Source organism: Boleophthalmus pectinirostris, unplaced genomic scaffold (assembly GCF_026225935.1).
Source record: "Boleophthalmus pectinirostris isolate CB_2022bp ecotype Guang Dong unplaced genomic scaffold, ASM2622593v1 HiC_scaffold_9, whole genome shotgun sequence".
Taxonomy (NCBI): Eukaryota; Metazoa; Chordata; class Actinopteri; order Gobiiformes; family Gobiidae; genus Boleophthalmus; species Boleophthalmus pectinirostris.
Window position 1 is genome coordinate 22,869,828 of NW_026571541.1, and position 20,387 is coordinate 22,890,214.

General features: G+C 37.6%; 1 protein-coding gene across 1 annotated transcript in view; it reads left to right on the forward strand.

Moving 5' to 3' along the window:
• gucy1a2 (guanylate cyclase 1, soluble, alpha 2) overlaps nt 1-19,298 on the forward strand; it is a 32,256-nt gene extending 12,958 nt beyond the window's left edge. The window contains exons 5-9 of the mRNA XM_020940435.2: nt 4,520-4,732; nt 6,381-6,653; nt 9,707-9,850; nt 15,384-15,538; nt 15,608-19,298. Of these exons, the coding sequence (XP_020796094.1) occupies nt 4,520-4,732; nt 6,381-6,653; nt 9,707-9,850; nt 15,384-15,538; nt 15,608-15,827 (1,005 nt within the window). The 3' untranslated portion in view covers nt 15,828-19,298. The remainder of the gene's footprint in view (nt 1-4,519; nt 4,733-6,380; nt 6,654-9,706; nt 9,851-15,383; nt 15,539-15,607) is intronic.
• Nucleotides 19,299-20,387: the final 1,089 nt, after the last annotated feature.

Here is a 20,387-nt window from a genome sequence, read left to right on the forward strand (position 1 = left end):
AATTACAATTGGGGTGGTCACAATTAGCACATTATCACAAATATTTACATAACAAACATAATGACAACTAAATTTAAACAGATAATTTTGTTTAAAACTTAATAATAACCATGTAGTTTAATAATCCATAACGCTTGTATAGAACATTTCAAGACACTCATAGATGCTTTATTTTAAAAAAACTTTCGGACATCGGACATCTGAGTGTGCTATGGATTTTTTCATTTTTGTCTTGCTGCTCCTTGCATTTGCACCTCTACAAGAATTTTGGTGTGTGTTTTCTGTTTCTTTTGACTCAAAGATGCTGTAACACTCAAAGACGCTTTTAGAACATGTTTATAGAGTGACTTCTACAAACGTGCTGTGAATTGCATGTGATTCTAGTTCATAAATCATGATTCAGTTTTGATTGTTAGTCTTAAATTGCAATCAAATTTGTCATAAAAATCACAATGTTATAATGATATAAAATCATTCACTCCTCGTTCACTAGAAAAAAAAGGTTCTTTGATGTTATAAAGCTCTTCATTGACTATTTAAACATCAAATTATTCCTACAAAGAAATGATCAATGTTTTTATAACTCACATTTTTAAACGCCAGATTAAATATATTGTGATATTACTCTTAGTGCTAATTATTTTGGCCATGATCTTTGTGACACAAAATTTCTGTATTCTTAATCATAATTTGAACAAAATTGACATTTAAAGGTTCCCAATCAGCACACCGCAAAGACTTAACATATTGTCCTCTGCAACAAAATGAAGGAGGTAGATAAACATGTAGTTTAGAGCTCTACAAACATGCTCTGAATTGCATTTGATTCTAGTTCATTCAATTCAGTTTTGATTTCTCAACATAAATCTCAAGTCTTATGGCAATCACAATTCCTGTCATACAAATCACAATGATATCATTTTTATTTTATTTTCACTTCCTCAAACCTGTTGTATATTATTAGGAAAGGGACAATAAATAATAATAATTGCCAACAAAGATAATCACCATTACACCACCAGACTAAAAGCTACTTAACCATTATGTTGTTTTGAGTTATGAAGTACAATTACATAATACTTGTTTAAACACCACATTACTCATAATAGGAAATTATGCATGTCTTTAACTCACATGTTTAGATTCAATTATTGTGATATTATCAGTGATTATTTTTGAAATGGTTAAACTCTAAATCAAAGTTAAAACATTTTTCAGACCCATTTTATATTGTGTAATCTTTCTCTGCTCATCTTGATCTGAATCTTGGCTGTGGCAGGGAGATGCAGGCAGAAGGACTGAAGAGTGAGCTGAGCGTACAACTAGGCCAACGCGATGGCCTCCAGGGATGTGTGTCTCTGAGTCCCATTCTATATTATTATGTCACATGTGTCCATTGTGTGTACGTGTGAGCCCACAAGCAGCAGGGGGAGGAGACGGAGAAATACTTGTGTAACAATCGGCTGCCTAAGCAATAGTATTTATTATATTACAGTAATACTCCCTGAGAATGTAATAATAATTGTCAGAGTTAAATTATTATTACAATATGTTTAGAGGGTTGAAAGGGCTGTAGGCCTCGATTAATCAACTGACTGTGCCTTAGCCTAACAAAATTTCTATAAGTCGACTGCTCTTTTTATTTATTTTGAATTTAAATGGGACAAGAGCGAAAATGAGAAGTGAGTCAGCTGAAGATTTTAGTATTTAGGTATTTATATGTAAAAAAGGGCAGATTAAACTACTTCAGAAGTGTTCAGAAGTGATTCAGAAGTTCATTCTGTTTTAAAATACTCACTCTTTCCTAGTACTTTTCTGCATAAATAGCTGTTTTTGCATGAACTCCTGTGCAGGTGTAGTCTTGTGAGTGCAGTTTGGGTCAAAGATACATTTGCCACTCCCTCTATTTAGTCGACTAATCGATCTGCAGGACAGGTCTTTAGAATTTCATTTGGCGTCTACAGCTCTACAGCTCTAAGGGTATTGCAGAAATGCTACCTTTTCTCTAAATGTACTTTAACAAGCTTTTAATCATTGCTCTTTCAAAGGATTAATACACTTTTTTTTTTTTGTTGTTGTTGTTGTTATGTAGACTTTACTAGAAGCAAAGGATCATGGTCTATGTAGTTCTCTGCTTTTTCGTGTGCTGCAGCAATAAAGCAATTCACTGAGGTTATTTCATTTTAGGTTAGTGATTCTTTTTTCAAATTCCAATAAAAATGTTTTTCAATATTGATTTCAATAACATAGACCAGACAGACTTTAAGTTATTCCCATTTAACTCAAAATTTATTATTCCTCCAAACTCTGAACTCTGCTCTCGAGGATTGGCTGTGGAACTCTGCAGTGAAAATCTCCAGAGCATCATTGACTACTTAAAATGACTGAATCTTTGTTCTATTAAAAACTAAGCATGGGAGCTTCATTTCAAACACTCCACGATAATATTTTCAAACTTCAGACTAACTGTTATTCTTGCATTCTGTTTCCAATTCATTAGTCTTCTCATCAAACAAGAAATCAATATGTTGAAAAAAAAAATCATATACTAAATACAAAAAGTAGCTTTAAACAAGTGTCCTTCAAATCTCCTACATTCATCCATCCTCTGTCACACACTCTATCTCCTCTCCTCTCCTCCACACTGTCCACATTGGGTCTGACAGCGACATTTGTACAAGCGGATCTGGAGTATGTGTTGAACTTTGTCTGTGGCTTTCCTGATTTCACAGTCTCCATGGCGACCACTGTTAGTACGGCAGGCAGGCAGGCAGGTAGGCCCTCCCACTCGGCAGACACTACCTCAGCAAACAGCGGCTCTGCACCCTGACTGACACCCGTATGCACACAAACATCCAATATAACGACACCTAGCCTATAATTAAGCTCTCACAAAGTTTTAAGAATTTTTGAAGCTTACACGAGGGAATATAGACTCGAGCATAACATTTTCAGCTAATTAGCATTCCTGTGCCAATCACTTGTCGCGATTGCATCCATTTTTTGCCGTCACGTTGATACCACGTGCATATTTGATCACCTTCCATATGTTTGTTCTGAGAGATGGACATGTGCGGCCTATTGAGACGTATTGGGTGTGTTAGTGCAAAGATGAATCGTGTGTGGATGTAGACTATGTATTATGCAGACCTAGGAGAGCCTTGTGCTATAAATAAAACAGAGCTGCAGTGTGCTCACTAGCGGAATAATCTATCTGACACTATGGAGGAAGAGAGAGAGGGAGAGGAGGAGGGATGAAGAAGAGCAAGGCGTTGTGGGTATTTAAGGAAAGGTATAAAATTGGTGGTATAGAACTGGAGGTGCAGAGCCAAGTCGCATCCTAGGATTGCGTAGTACAGCTATTTTCTTTAGGTGCATGCACGCATTTTCAAAAAGAGTTGGAGCAGTTGTGAGGCAGTAGTTGTAGTGCTATGACCTCTGAGGATTTAGTGGCATTAGGGTGATTATGTATTTCTCGTGTTAATAACTAGGCCATCAGTTTATCAGTTTATCAGTTTCAAATGTTGTTTTTTCTGTAGTGATGGGTTGGCCAGTTCAGATCTGGCTCTAAGAATTGATTCTTGTGAGTCAGAAAAGCCACCTGGTTTCCATGCAAGGGCTCCTGCTCAGATCTGGAAAAAAAACACACTACAGATCTAAAACATAAGTAATATGGGTAGTAGACAGAAAGCTGTGCATTAGGTGGTGGACCAGTAAGCAAAACAAATATACAAGGATTAAAAAGACACTTGTTTTAAATTACATATAACATCATACAACAGCAGATAGTTTTATTTTTACAACAGATTAAATATACCCATTTTTGTTGCAGAAAAATTCTCCAAATGATAATTAATAGGGATCCATTTGTGAACCACAAGAGTTGGCTCTTCTCTGGGAGTCAATCTGAGCCGAATCTCTGAAAAGAGCCGTGCTGCCTGTCACTAGTTTTCTGATTAAAATTAGCTATATGACTGGACAAAATATACACATTTGATCTAACTATAGCTAACTATTAACTATCCACACGACTGACTGTTATTATTTATTTTAACACAGTGTTAATCTGAATCCTGGCAGCTTTGTTTTATTTAAAAAAGGATTATTGTGGGGGGTTTTTTTATGCAAAATTATCCGTGTTGTTAATTTACAATTCACAAATTTGCCTTCATGTTCACTTTCATCATGAAGTTAAGATAAAATGATACAACACATTTTTGGGTCAAGTTTATATCTTCTTACCATATTTTCTCAAATATTAACTATTTTTAATGAATAAACTAGTAAAAAGTACATCACACTTCTCTGGTTATCCCGAGGATACTCCCATGTGTTCATTTAGTTTTGGAGTTTTATTCCTCACCCTAATGGAAAGTCAAAATTTCCATACAACCTATTGAGAATAACCTTAACTTTCCACCCACACGACCTGACGCAACATTTCCCTATCTCCCTTTTGCTTATTCAAATCTCACCTTTGAGCCTAACTCTGATTAATCTTGTATCTTTTGGTGGTCAGGTGATGGAGTTGAAAGGTCAGATGCTCCACGTCCCTGAGTCCTGTTCGCTGATGTTCCTGGGCTCTCCTCGTGTAGATAAACTGGAAGAGCTGATGGGGCGCGGTCTCCATTTGTCCGACATTCCCATCCATGACGCCACCAGAGACGTGATCCTGGTGGGAGAGCAGGCCAAAGCACAGGACGGCCTGAAGAAGAGGATGGATAAGTTAAAGGTGCAGTACTGGTGGTTAGGCATAACAAGCAAGCGTTTGTTATATAGCACTTTAAACAAACAAGGAAGTTACAAAGTGTGTCACAACAAATAGTTAAGATATATCTATAAATAACACAATAACAATAGATGGGCTACACAACATTGTGGACATTTTAAACATTTTTTTAAAAGTTTAGTATTTAGTTTAAATAAAGTTTTGAGTTGGCTTTTCAAGACATACACAGCATACCCCCTTCCAAGTAGATCGACACGGGATTTCTGAATTATATGTATTGTGCTGCATAACTAAAATGTGATGAATTAAATGGCTATTACCATTGTAAATATATAATTTTGATGCCTGATTGATGCCTTTGTGCACTGTTAAATGGACAAACTAACTGTACCCCATCTAAGGCTTGTTGTGGCTCTTATGTTGATCAATTACTTGTGACCATTAAAATTAGTATCTCTCTGGCACTTTTGTAAAGGTAGCTTACTGGAGGGGTAAAGGCTGGAGACCCCTGGCGTGCAAACTAAAATAATACAATAACACGATATGGTGAAGGATATTTGCCAAACTCCTTTGCCAACTCCTTTTGGGTTTAATGCTTATCAATTTAGACATTACACACAAAAGATAAATCATTCCAAATCATTTCAATCTATAAAGATCTGGTCCGCTGTTACATATCCTCATTGAATTTTCAGATACTAAACTTGTTCTTAATATTCTGACACAACAGAGTGATAAATATATTTCCTAGTAGTGTCCACAGACTGTATATATAAATGTACATAATGGTTAATGCACTAGCTGCTGTGTTCCAAATAGGAAGTTCACATGTGGGCTCTTCCGGCTCCTGCTGACCCTGGCTCCCATTGACTTACATTGGAAAATTCTCGCCCATCTCTCTGTAACTGCTGCTGCGAGCCTCATCTTTTTGGTCTTCAAATGTTTATATGTCTGCATGATCTTGGCTTTTTCATTTTCTGCTATTTTGTCTGTTTAAAAAATCCTGTTCATAATATAGAGCCTGACTCTAAATTCGCTCCCATTCGCTTTGTGCACTTCTTTATACAGACTATGATGGTGACACAGCAGTAACAGCTTCATATGTTGTTCTGTGGTTCTTTTGTTTACATTTTAATATTGTTTTTCTGTTACACTTTTTGACATTTGATTTGGGTAAAGTCACCAATTACTTCAACCTTCAATGCTGCTGAGGAAACCTGTCAGAAACAGCTGTATGTGCTACTTCAGTTCAGTGCCTGGGGACCCATTTCCAGATCATGATCTTATTTCATGGTTAAGAGCACCTCGATGGAGGTTGTGCAAGTTGTAGATTAAGGGGGAAACCAAAATACTCAAAGGAAACCCACCTAGACACAATTAAGAATAACACTGACTCACAATCAAACCTTGGCACTATTTATTTCACTTGCTACCTTTAACAATGACAAAACCTCACATCAACCGAGACTATCTTTCCAATATGACCAAAGAAGTACACGCAGATGAGAAATAACTCTAATAAATCAAATAACTCCACCACTGCACGCCTCAGCAGGTTTAATTTGCTGCACTAGTCCCATAAGAAGTCTTCAGTCAAACAGCACATTGAATAAAACTAAGCTAATCCTGTGACTCTTGTCTCTTTTAACAGGCCACACTGGAGCGGACACACCAAGCTCTGGAGGAGGAGAAGAGGAGGACAGTGGATCTCCTCTACTCCATATTCCCGGGAGATGTGGCTCAGAAGTTGTGGCAGGGTCAGCACGTTCCCGCCCGGAAGTTTGATGATGTCACTATGCTGTTTTCGGATATTGTGGGGTTTACGGCCGTGTGCGCTCAGTGTACGCCTATGCAGGTCATCTCCATGCTGAACGAGCTCTACACACGCTTCGACTACCAGTGTGGCATACTGGACGTCTATAAGGTTTGTGGTTTGAGTCCCGCTGATAGATTGCAAGCTGTAGTTGTAGAGTTCTTGGACAAGATGCTGTATAAATATACAAATTTGTGATCGTGTGATGCTGGTTTAAGAGGTCGGGAGTTAATAAAAAATGTATCTAATTATTTAATATATATAAATGCATTTTTATTTAACTACCAAAACATAACTAGGAAGTAAAGTCAGAGCATTGTTGCTTAAAAATAATATACACTGTGTAAGTGATCCCAATAATTACTCAAAATGGCGAAGAGAAAATTCAGTTTGTCGACTGGACAAAAGTTAGTTCGGTTGAAGACATTTTGCAGCTCATCCAAGCTGCTTCTTCAGTTCTGAATGTATTTGCTGAGAATACTACAAGTAAGTGTTTGAGCATAACATCTGATTGATTTTTTTCATCCTTGATGTAAACGGTCAGATAGAACTTAAAGGTGCACTATATAACATTTCAATTTTTTTATTTTTTATTTATTTATTAAATATTTTACCAGGTAAGTCAATTGAGAACACCTTCTCATTAGCAATGACGACCTTGCCAAGAGGCAATATACAGTAAAACAGAAGCCCTAACAGAGTATACTCATACATCAACCATAACATGAAACAGTGAATAGAGACATAAGCAGTGAAACATTTGCAGATTAAAGATATAAAAGTGTTAAAAGCATGTGCAATTATCCTGTACAATACTCTGGTGGGAGTTTTTAAAAATTGACAGAGGTAAAAACAAACTAAGTTTTAAAGTCTGTTGAAGGTGGTTCCTGTCATTTGCTGCAGAGAACTGAAATGAGGAGCGGCCCAAAGCTGTGCAACCTTTAGGAACGACCGGGGTTTTCCACCTGCTTATCTGCATGTTATTGCTTTGCCTAGAAGATTCCATAATGTGGCTTTAAACATATTGATTTATTCAATTTGAATAGTTGGAGTGCTATTGATAAAAATCTATCTTTTCACCTGCTTTCACTGATGTGCAAAAACCTCTCCGTAGAGACAAACAAGGGGTGGGTCCACTACTATGAAATTTACATAGTGCATCTTTAACATAATACATTATTTCTGCTATTACAGCATTATAAAGTAATATAAAAGAAGCAACAACAAATGCCTTAAATTTGGTGTGATTAAACTACTTTTAGAAGTACACTACAATTCATTCAAAAGGATTCTAAAGTGATTATTACGTGATTATTATGGAATAAGTGTAATGGATTACTACTCCCTTCTGTATAAGAGGTAACACTTGATAAAAAAGTAGTAAGAAATACATACATTTACCATTTGCTCTAAGCTGTAGTTTTATTAAAGATAATCAAATCTTCAGTTATTCCTTGTGCATGTTATATTACCTGCTACCATTATAAGCCAAACCCATAAAACTGCAGTTGTATTTTGCCTTAGAGACGACGTGCTCTTCTTCGTGTCAGTGTGGGCCCGAGTTGGGGAATAGTCAGTGATTAATGTCCGCTTTGTCGCAGCTTAACAACCATGTGTGATTATTGGCCATCTGACACAGTGGCACTCCAATAGGCTCTAAAACCATCCCTAGCTTTGCTCTTTCCCTCACATATCATCATTTACACCTTTTTTACTTCTTCCTTATCATCTCAACCTACTTTACAGTAAATAGTTTGTATCTGCTATTTGTCAGAGATGTCAGGTAAACAATATTGTAGAAGAGAGTGGAGATTGTTGTCAGAGGCTTTATGTGAATAGGCAGAAAGAGAGAGAGCAGAGAAGGCACAGAGGAACGTCCATATGTTGCTATTGTCATGGTTACTGTCTGAATGACTTTCCTGCTGCAAAGTCGAAATGGAAACCGCTTGTCTCCTTGTTTTCACTTCTCAGAGCTTTCTTTCAATAGGACATCGCTTTCAATTAAAGCTCTGTGGAGTTTATAACATGTATGATGAGAAAAAGTCATGTCTGTAGCTGCCCATAATTTAAAATAACTTGAAGTCAGAAAGTGTATTAGATTGTTTCCAACAATGCATGTTTATAGTACATTAGGGAGCAGTAATGTCAATTAATGACAGCAGAAGAGAGGAAGAAAGAGTTAAAGCAGATGAGGAAACTGACAGAAAGAAGACAGATGTGGTTAAGGAGGAATCACATAAGTCAAAGTGAGAAACAGATAGAATGAAAGATGGAAACATTTTTAAGCACTGTTTTTTCGCAACTTAGCTACCTAATTGCAATAGGATCTACTTCTCTATGTAGAATAGTTATCTTGATTTGAATAGTTATGTGTAGTTCTTTGTCTGACTTCTTAAAGTATTCAAAAAAAGTAAAATTATTCTTTTACGAGTGCAAATGTATTTTTTATCTTACAGATTTAGCTTGAAGGAAAAAAAAAACATACATTAAAAAAACTTTAAAAAAAAATAGACCTACTAACTTAAAGATGCATTTACTGACTTTCTACTGAGAAAGAAAAAAGTATATATTATCCGTAATGAGTCTCTAACTTGTTTCTAGCTCTCACAAATCGATTGGCACATCAGAATTGCACAGAATTTCGCAGTTTTTTCTCACTGCAAAATGAAGCAAGGGTGTGCCACAGTGCTCAGTCAATCCTAGCAATGTTTACGACTCTTTCTTTCTTCCTTGTTTGTAGTTGATAAAATACTTAATAATTCAATGCAGACAACATCACACAGCATACAAAGTTTATGGTTGACAACATGAAATATTTGCTCATTTACAGGAATCAAGAATCAACCTTAATAAAAGCACACTAAATTACTCAAACTTAAAGACTGGCATTAAAATTGTATTACTCCTTGACAAGTATAGTATTAGTGAATCAAAAACACTCTTTTTTCCATATCATAAATTTAAGCGAGACTGTCGGGTTATGCAGGCAAGATTCTGTGGTTATCAAAACACCTTAAAGACCAACAAAAACATCCAGAGAAGAAAAGCTTTGAGTTTGTCTGGAACATGCTCAGTCAAGGCATTTCTGAAAGCTGTCTGAGATTATTACAAAAAAGTGTCGATATCCACACCACTGACAACATTTTTAATAAATTCTGTTGCAGATTGAGACCATAGGAGATGCCTACTGTGTGGCAGGGGGACTGCATAAGAAGGTGGACAGTCACGCCAAGCCCATCGCTCAAATGGCTCTGAAGATGATGGAGCTTTCAGAGGAAGTACTTACACCGGATGGAAGGCCAATCAAGGTGAGCTACTAGTACTACTTATCCAGGTACATTTTAACTAAAGAAACTATTATTTTTCCAAAGTTTAGTAGATAGTTTGATCTGTTCCATGACTTTTTCTCATAATCTTCTTAACTCGGGAGATAATCCTTAAGTCTTCTTGGCATACATTACCTTATTTTTCAACGTGTCAGAGAATGAAATCTCTCCCTGGGGTCTAAACACTGATGGTGGTGCAGGGAGGAATTGGGAGAGTCTGAGGAGAATGATGATTCTTCTGCTTCTGGGGTGAAATTGGGTCAGAGAAGGGAAATGAGAGGTTTACAAATGGGGAAGAGAGTGCGTTTAAATCAATGACTTGTGTGGTTTTTGAGAGGCAATTTGCCCCCAATTGGTTAAAGAAGACTGTTATGTTATGCAAAACTAACTTATGTCATTTTTATCCATGTTAGAAAAATGTTTGCTTGGGGAGCAGGGAATCTGTGAAATGATGTCTGTTGTCTTTAAATTACCTATTATTTTAAGTTTTAAATCACAAAATGCCAAAACAAAGATTCTCAAGAAAATAATACTTGTTCTGTAAGTGCTGTGAGGTCTAGGGTGATGGCATAATACAATACTTAAAAAAATTTAAATAAACAAGGATAAGAAAAGGTTGCTGCAGCACAGGACACAGGTAATAGATCCAGACTTTTATCAGATAGGCTTCATCAGCTCTGATTTGGATGGCTGGAGCCAAGGAAAATAATAGGATGACAGGAAAAAGAATGGAGACAATCTTTATCAATCCAGACCAATAGTAATCCAAATGTTTAGTTCCTAGATTTTACCCTCTTTTACTTTTTATTCAGTTGAACCATAAGTCTATTCAGTTGCATTCAAAGATATATTTCTGTCCTATCTGTCTTGCTTTGGTCTCTTGAAAGTCCCCTTAAATGACCCAACTGAATTAGCATTGTTGGCCAGGTTCACAGCCAGTGTTTGATGGGAACTGTTTACAAGAGTGTTTTCATTAATAATTTAATTGTATCCAAATTCAAATAGCCACAGGATAGCAAACTGGACACTGTTCCGTGCACTGCTGCCCCCAAACATTTGTCTCAAAATAGAAAGTCCTTGCCAAGCATTTTTTGGCATGGTCTCCCACTCCTCCATTTTCTCTCCCAAATTGCTGTTCTTTTTTTACTTCTCATTGGTTTGCCTTCTATTCCAACTCGTTTCTCTGTTGCAGCATGTTGCACTTAGCCCTCCTCCCGTCGGTTTTAGAATTAAGGAGTGCTACAGATCCGCCATGATCAACGCCTTTTACTGAGTGCACTCATCTCCAGCCAGTTGCTCTGTTATGCAAACTAGCATGAGAGCTGTGTAGCGCTATGAGGCAGCGAGAAGAGGGAGCTATGAGAGGCCCACAAGAAGAGCATAATGAGGAGAGAGATTACAAAAACGCCAAATTGGTGCTCATAAAAAGGTGTCATTCAGTGGGCAGCTATTTAAGATTAATTTAAAGGCACTGTGCCTGATTTGTACCATCTTAAAAACAGAACTACTTAATTTTAAACCATTTGCTGTGGTCCAGAGTTGTTCCACATGTACCTTATGCATTCTAATCATTCTTATTATTTGTTTATATTAGTGCTGTCATGCGATTAAAAAAATTGAGAGATTAATTAATTATGATCTGTAATTAATTAATCTAATTAATCTCATTTTAATCTCACCTAAAAATTGCTGAGAAAAGCCTTCAATTTGAGGTATTTTCATTTAAATTCATTATTACATTATTGTGACAGATCAAAAGACTGATATAGAACAAAAAAAGTGACTTTATAAAGTCATTTATTGTTTAACAAATCTCTCCAAATTGGCTGTTGAGCCCAAGTCTCCATGAATAAGAAACTGTTTGCTGTAAAGTACCAAAGACGAGGAAATCTGAACATAATAACTTTTGTCTACTTAAAGACAATAAAAAGTCCAGTCTTTCCTTAACCATATTAAAAATATTATTGATAGAGAAATGCTTTATATATGAGATCACTGGTTTTAGTCCTTGTTTTAGTCCTGGTTTAGACCTGCTTTAGTCCTACTTTAGTCCTAGTTTAGTCCTGGAATGGATTAATCCTGGATTTAGTCCTGGTGTTAGTTCTGGTTTAGTCCTGGTTTAGACCTGGTTTTAGTTCTTGTTTAGACCTGGTTTTTTGTTCTGGTTTTAGTTCTGGTTTAGTTCTGGTTTAGTCCTGGTTTAGTCCTGGTTTAGTCGTGGACTGGTTTAGTTCTGGTTTTAGTCTTAGTGTTAGTTCTGGTTTAGAGGCGCACAGGAGGAAGCGCGGTTTACGCAGCGTACGTGAGAAAACACGATCCACACGCGGCTCACGGGAGCACGTCGGTGTCCGCGCAGTGTCTACGGAAGGAAACGTGGTCCGCGCGTTCTCAGGTTAATGACGATGATGAAGGTGTTGTGTTTGTTTGTGTTTGTGTTTGTGTGCGCGTCCCCTCATGTGGCAGGTCACTATAGGACAGTAGTGCAGACATCATGAGCCTATGCAGGTTGTTTTCACCAGTGACATTTAAGTTGTAGGCGATTTTATATTTGTTATTTTCTTTTATATTTCACGTCGGGAGAATAATTTCCAAGACACGAATGCGTTTTTACCTGTGCACTGCTGACTCTGTTCTACTGGCTCTTCGACCTCGTCCATTGTGCGACTGACGCCGCCAACGTTAACATGACGTTTACATCGCTCTTACTGCGCGCGTGTGGGTTTCCAGCAATGAGTGGAATTACCGAAATAAAAAAATGTATAAATGTGTTTTTTGTGTGTGTGTGTGTTGTTGTCCCAACAACACATAAAAACAGGTTTTATAGTAAAGCAACTCGCATACAGAAACAGTAAAGTTAGAGATTAAAAATGAGATTAACGCGATTAAAAAACATAACGCGCTAAATATGACTGTAATTAATTAATCGCAATTAACGCGATAATTTGACACCCCTAGTTTATATATGCTCTTTTGACCACTTTCAGAGACCAGAGTAGAGTTAGCATCACCATAATGCTATCAATAACAACTAGCATGCTAACCGTGCACTTCCTGATTATCAGAAAATAGAATGCTGATAATTCACAGTGGACTTATTTTGACAGCAAGAGCTGCTTACACAATATACTGGGGCAAGATGTGTGTAGAATCCTTCAGTTGTCCAGCTAGAATCAATGACAAAGGACAAATTCAATTTGTCAACTGGACAAATGTTTATTTAGGTCAAAAATGTTTCACAGCTCATCGAAGCCACTTCTTCAGTTCTGCTCAGGTGCTACTGGGCACTTCCTTATATCTGCCTGGTGGAAGGAGCTAACTCCACTGAAACAACTCTGAAACTAACAACCAACTTGTTTATTTATGGTTTCTGTTTATTAGGTAGGCCTATTCATTTGTACTGAGTGTGCGGTCATATTAGCATAATCATTCAGGCCCATAATGAGTGTTTTCACACCTCTGGCCCTGACCTGGCTACCCCTATTGTTCTCTTTGTTTTAGGTTTCATTATAGAGTTATAAATGGGACACAGATGATGTCTGAGGTCTCCATTTCTGTTCAAGGAAGGACTGTCTTTCCTAACAAAAATAGCCTCTTTAACTGTATTGCTCAGAGTAGTTTCAGTGTAGTTAGCGTCCCCCTTCAGACAGATATAAGGCAGTGTCCACCACCATCTGACCATAGCTGAAGAAGCAGATCGGATGAGCTGCGAAATGTTTTCAATCTAAATAAATATTTGTCCAGTTGACAAATTGAATTTCTCCTTTGCTATAGTGGGGCAAGACAATTTTTGCTCAAATACATTGTCATGTACCTCTATGGATGCAGTCTACTCTCCCCATGCACTTCTCCTATTTGTCAGCCTCCGTCATGAGTGACCAGAAGTTTTGACCAATCACAGAGAAGTATAGTATCTCAGAAGATGGATAGCTTTATTTACGTCTTAGAGTCTAAAGTTATCACCAACTAAAGCAATACAGAATATATTTGTGACCGGAGTTATCTTTTCACATTCATCTTTTCATTTATCGTTATCTTGACTGTGATTGGCTCATCGCGATCCTACTGTTTTGTGATTGGACCAAAGTGCAGAGCGCTGTGATTGCTGAATCATATGGAAAAAGATGGCTGCGCAGGTTTTTGAATGTCTGGCTTCTTTCAGCAAATCAAAAAGCAGCTAGCGAGCGCGTGGGAGGGCGGGCAACAGCGCTGGATGCACATTTGTTTATACGAGTGTGAACCAATGCTATCTGTTGTAGGAGCAGACACATACAAGTGTACGAGCCATCTGTGAGTTTAAAAATAGGTCACGGCGGTTCACCCACGTCCGGCCTTCTCTCTTGTCTTATCCAGGCTCGGGACTGTCAAGGTTTCTGCATCTAATTATAGGTTTATTTTTGCTCCGCTCTCTCTATTGTCCTTCCTTCTGTCTTTCTGTCCGCGTTCGTTCTGCCTCACTACCCGATTGCCTGTTGTTGCCATGACGACTGTGCAGTGTGCTGGCATGCTCACAGTGGCGTTGGTTACCGGGGCAACGGGATGCTCCAGCAGACCATTAAAAACCCTCTTTGTTTTTTTGTCCTATATTTGAGATCAGTAGTCAATAGGCTGTGAAAAATGGTGACTGTCTTGGGAATATATGTTTGTTCCAATTGTACATGGCATGAATGTCTTTATATTTGCTATAAATAGACTATGTAGAGTTGCAAGATGAAAATAAAAATGGAAATTTGAATCGTCACAATTACCAGGTCACATAGACAGCAATCAATGTAATGCAAAGTATAATGATGACATCTGCAAGCAACGAAATAACCTGTCTAGTATTCTGGTGTTTAGACATCTTCTAACATGTTATGAATGCTTCTCTCAAATGGGAATGCTCCTGGATGTGTTTACAGTGTGGACTATTAACTGAATTCTGATTTGAAAACGATGCAAATTTAAATGCAATATCCATTAGAATAATGAATCCCAATTGTTTTTTGCCATTCAGTTGATAAATGAACACCCCGCCGCCATATAATATATGGTCGCTAATGTAAACAAATGTGAACTCCACAGGAAATATGCTGAGATTATGGGGCTGGAATACAAATTGCATTGTAAGGAAGCATTTTAAAATTTGACTTCAGCTCCAGTGCCACAAGTTATGCATAAAATGCTAGTATACAGGTTAAATAATAGACTCTAAGGTATCTTCTAATAAGTAAAACATTGTCTGTAAGTGATATCTATGCAATCCGAAACAAAACATAAACAAGTTTCATCTATGTTTATTTTATTTGTTCTTTTTAATAATTGTAAAATATTAGCCTGTGTAATCCCTTAATTGTGCAGGTAGTATAAATATCAAAGAAAAATTAAATTCTGTCAACTGGACAAAAGTTTTACAGTGAAGACATCTGAAGAAGCCGCATGGGTGAACGTCTTTAAAACTTTTGTCCATTTGTCAAAATTTAATTTTCTTTTGCTATAATAATAACAATTTCAATGTGTGCCCTGCCTTTGTCTTCAGCTGAGAATAGGCATCCACACGGGGTCAGTGCTGGCAGGAGTGGTCGGGGTCAAAATGCCACGTTACTGTCTCTTTGGGAACAATGTGACTCTGGCCAGCAAGTTTGAATCTGGGAGCCAGCCGAGATGCATCAACGTCAGCCCCACAACATACCAGTAAGTACTTTGAAAACATGCTATACCTTTGACAAAAGATTCACATATAATTCTCTGTTTTTGTCCTAGGTTGCTAAAAGACGACCGCTCCTTTTCTTTTACTCCCCGTTCACGACTGGAGCTCCCGGACAATTTCCCCAAAGAGATCCCAGGGACGTGTTACTTCCTGGAGGCGGGGACATCTCACAGCCACGCCTCCTTAACCAGCTCACGCTCAGCCCCCCCAGCCGCCATGAGGAAAGTGTCGTACAGCATCGGGACCATGTTTCTAAGAGAGACCAGTTTGTAGTGAGGATACTGTGAGCCGGCTGCATTTGAACCCGTGGACTATGATGGACTATGCAGCATACTGGACTGGATTTTTCAATACAAAATCTGGAGATACAACACATTATACTAGAAACAGTATTCGTGTCTCATCTAACACATAAAACCCATCGTATTACAGAATTTAGGAGATAACAACATTCATATTGCAGTATAAAACAGTAACAGTCCTGTCATTGGGGTCCATGGAGGAGACGAGCCCCGGGGCAGATGTTATAAAGACAGTTTTGTTGGGATCAGTAATTCAGCTGAAGCGATACTTGTTGATTAGAGTAAACACTACTCAAAGATGTTTGCTGTGCATCATGGCTGGCTGTACTGAGGACATCACACTTTGGATCATGAGTCTCTTCAGTATATCGTAGTATCATGTGTTTTTGCAGAACACAGAAACAAGGGGATATAGCTTGGACTGTACGGAGAAGTCTAATCAGGACTCATGGCAAACGTATGGTACGCAGCTCATCTCAGCCTGTTGCTATTAGCCCACAACAGAATCAACAGCCATTTAACACATTTAGAACAGAGGAGATCCCCACTCAGTGCCTTTACTGCTCCTGTCAGGACAAAGGACCACATGGATCTCTTCAGATATTGGAGTGTGTCTGCACAGGTAATATCAGACATCTTCATAGTCGGCGCCTTAACCCACTGAGCTAACAAGACATGGTCCTCAGACCAGGTCTCTACTGTAAGTAAACATGCTCCAATATCTGATAGAAGCTCCGTTTGACTTTGTCCAGACCAACCAATAAGAGACAAGACTTAGTGCAAACCATTGTGTTGGAGGTTTGCAGGTTTCACACGTAGACGTAACATTTCACATAACTCATTTACTGTCGCTCTGTCCTGTGCAAATGGAACATTTGTGGCACATCATTTTTAGGCCCTGGATATAAATACATGAGTTAAGACTGTGTAGCTCAGGAAGTGTTGGGGAAGTGTGGCTATTATATAAGACAAGGGCAAAGTTAAGGATCATTTTTATTAGGCTGTAGAGAAATGTCTATTTTTACTTACACAGAGTATAAATCATTTACCAAATTGTTTTCTAACGTATTGGAAAAATGTGATGGACTTATCAGGATTCATAATGGAATTATAATAGAATTGATGAATGCAACAGCCGCCAACAGCTTTGTGTTTACTGTGGCTCAGATGAAAATGTGTGAGGGATTGTGCAAGTGGCCAAAGCATCCTGCTGCACTAATTGCTTAGACATGAAGCATTGTGAGTCTAACACCAGCATCTAAAGTCATGTGCCATAGTAAGGCTTTAGTAAGGCTATAGTGAGGCTTTAGTGAGGCTTTAGTGAGGAGAAGGAGACCTGACTGTGAACTGGGACAAACATGGACTGTGTAGAATCTGTGACCATGCTCTCAACACTACACCTGAAGCGTATCTTCAGCGATGTAAACACATGCTCTTCATTATTTAGTCATGGTAGTATTGATTTCCCAAATGAATGATTCTATGCATCAACTTCAGAAACCACTCAGACAGAGACCTACACACCAAATTACAGCATAGTACTTCAAGTATCAAACTCAGTATTTTATGAACATATCTGTAAACTCAAGTAGGACTTTCAGTTAAATGTGCAGTTCAAAGTCACAGTTACTGTAGGAAATTACTGTATTTGCTACTTTCTCATCTTGGTTGTGACGTTTCAAATAGGTGCAACTTGTGAGACCAAAAACATGAATGTTTTTGCTGTGAATATTCAGAGAACCAGAATCTGCAACACAACATTATAGCTGCAATACTGCTCACTCAGTGGTACACATGTACTGTATGCATTCATACTAAATATTTCGAGTACTTTCACGATACATTTCTGGATAGGAGAATTGTGAATGATGTCATAGTAGTTCCAAAGATATAAACAGTTTAAATTACTATTTTTGTTCCATTTGATCTTAACGTGGTTTCAGCCTATGCAAGGTTTCAGCTATAGTTTAAAACACTGATATTTTTGGTCAAGCGAACACATCTCACTGGTTCTCCCTGTTGGTTTGATTCAATACACTTATTTATATCTATGATGCACTGATGTGTATGTAGCGAAAAAGTTTTATTTGACTTATACTGTTTTATGTTGACTTTCTTACTACAGAGAACATACAAATCAAACATAGCACGCGTCATTCACATATTTTTACAAACTCGATCTGTTAACAGTGTGTTTTGCAGGTACTGGTTCTCTCCAAATGTTGTGAGTGATGCATTAACATATTAACATGACAAATCTCGTGGCAATACTTGTGCGTATGCTGAGAGAGTAGTGTTTAGAGATGACAGTTATTCTGGACCTCTGCAGTGTCCACTTGGACTGTGCCAAATACATGAGGCGTTCAGTGACACCCCGGACTGTATTGACAAATGAGATCTATTTATTATACTCAAAATCAAATCTATAAGAAGAAATATTTAGAGATATTTTAATTCATTGACTTTTTCACATTTTCCACGTTGTTTCTTTTTTCTACTGTCGTCAGATGTGCCATTAACAAATCACCCCAAGCAATTACATTTGAAACTCTACTAAACTTTTCCATGTTTCAGAGCTAATTCTTTTATTCTCAGTTGTCATTGTGGAGGCCATTTTATTTGTGGGGCATAGTTTTAATACTGTCATGTTGCCAAACTCTATCTAACGGTTTCTGAGTCAAATACCTAACACGAGGCTCTCAGTAGATGATGACAAATAACTTTTTTGGCTCTTGTTTATACTGATTTCAACAGCAGAGACAAACACAGAGTTGATACATGTCCCTGGTCCGCTAATAAAAATATGCATATTTTTATTTTATGGTTTTAATTTAGTCATGTATAATTAATTTTACTTTAAAAACAAATGACCACAGAACAGTAGCTTCCATGATGCTTGACCACCAGCATTAAAGGCGCTGTACCTGATTTTTATTGTTTAAAAAATGTGAGAAACTGCTCATTTAAAACAGTTTGCAGTGGTCCAAAGTTATTCCTCATCTCCAATGATTCTCCGTAATGTCTTTATAAGCACTTTTCACAACTATCAGAGTCCACAGTGGAGTTTTGCTGTTGTGTTAAAGCATGCTAACAGCACACTTCCTGATTATCAGACAATAAAACACTTCATAATTAGATGCAGACAGCACGCCGCAGACATAATTTGACCACAAGAGCTGCTTATACAACATATATCTACTGCTCAAATACTTGGATAAAATCAGGTACAGGGTCTTTAAGTAAAAAAATGATAAAGGAATATCCCTCGAAGAGCTGAATTGAAGGGCAGTGTTTGCAGAACCTTGGTCTCGTAGCATTTCATACCAGTACAATAGTGACCACAGGCTATTTCAGGACATTCTGACCTGTGCTTGGCTCTGTTGTTGATCTCACTTTTGGATTTGCTGACTTGGAGACTGCTGTTAGTTTATGATGGACAAAAATGGCACATCTTCTGTCATATAATGTAAATAAAACACCAAGTATCTTTAATAAACCACTGTGTCCTGCCCAGTTCATTAACTAAACAAATTTAGAAATGATTATGGAAAATTGTGTGGATGCAGGTTCATCACATTGGGGGAAATGTGTTGTTAGTTATAATACTTACCAGAAATTGTGACATGCATGAGGTAAATCCTTCAATATTAGATCAGTCAGAATCAGGAAATCTTTATTGCCATTGTGGAGAAAAAATCAAAAGTAGGAATGTGCAATATGAAGGAACAATTTAAAGAAAGAAAAGAAACTAAATAATGAATGATATATACAGTAGAATGGACAGCAAACTGGAAGTGCATATGACCTAGTAAAGCCAACAACAAGGTTTTAATTTAAAATAGGGATAGATTCAGGTTAGCAATAGTGTAGGAGTAGTAGTAGTACTGATTAAGGCTAGGATCAGTCCCCAGGGAATGTATGTAAGTCAATGATATGTCATCATAAAACATGGAAAGAGTAGAGAGTGTGGTACTTGGAGAGGACATAGGTGTAAATTGGCTGTCACATTCCCATCAACCAGTCCCAGGGCGTCTGTGGTTACAAAAGTAGTACATCACAACCCAGTGTGGGGAGTGAAAAAATTTCACAACAATGTGATTTATTATCTTGAAAGGTGTTTAATATCTTACACCCAAAGCATTCTTTTTTTAGTTAAAGTTGTTTATGCTAATACAAGTTTTTCAATCCACATCTAATCATTTAATCACTGCCAGAACAGAGAACAAGCTAATCCTCATTATCTCGATTTAAAAAAAAAAAAAGAAAAGAAAATAATCTTCACGCTGCATCTTTGGGACTCCGTAGACTTTTGTATTACGATTACAATTTGACCTTTACAATAATTTTTACCATTTCCTTAACTCTGTGGCTGATAAAGACATCAACCTTTCCTGCGTGTCCTTTCCTGTCCTTTTCTATTACCCACCCGTACACTGTATGCAAATACGATTCCCATTACACTAATTGGCAGTGGAAGCTACGTTTGAATATTTCACGTGGACCGTGGCCTACTCCCGGCGCACGGGGACAG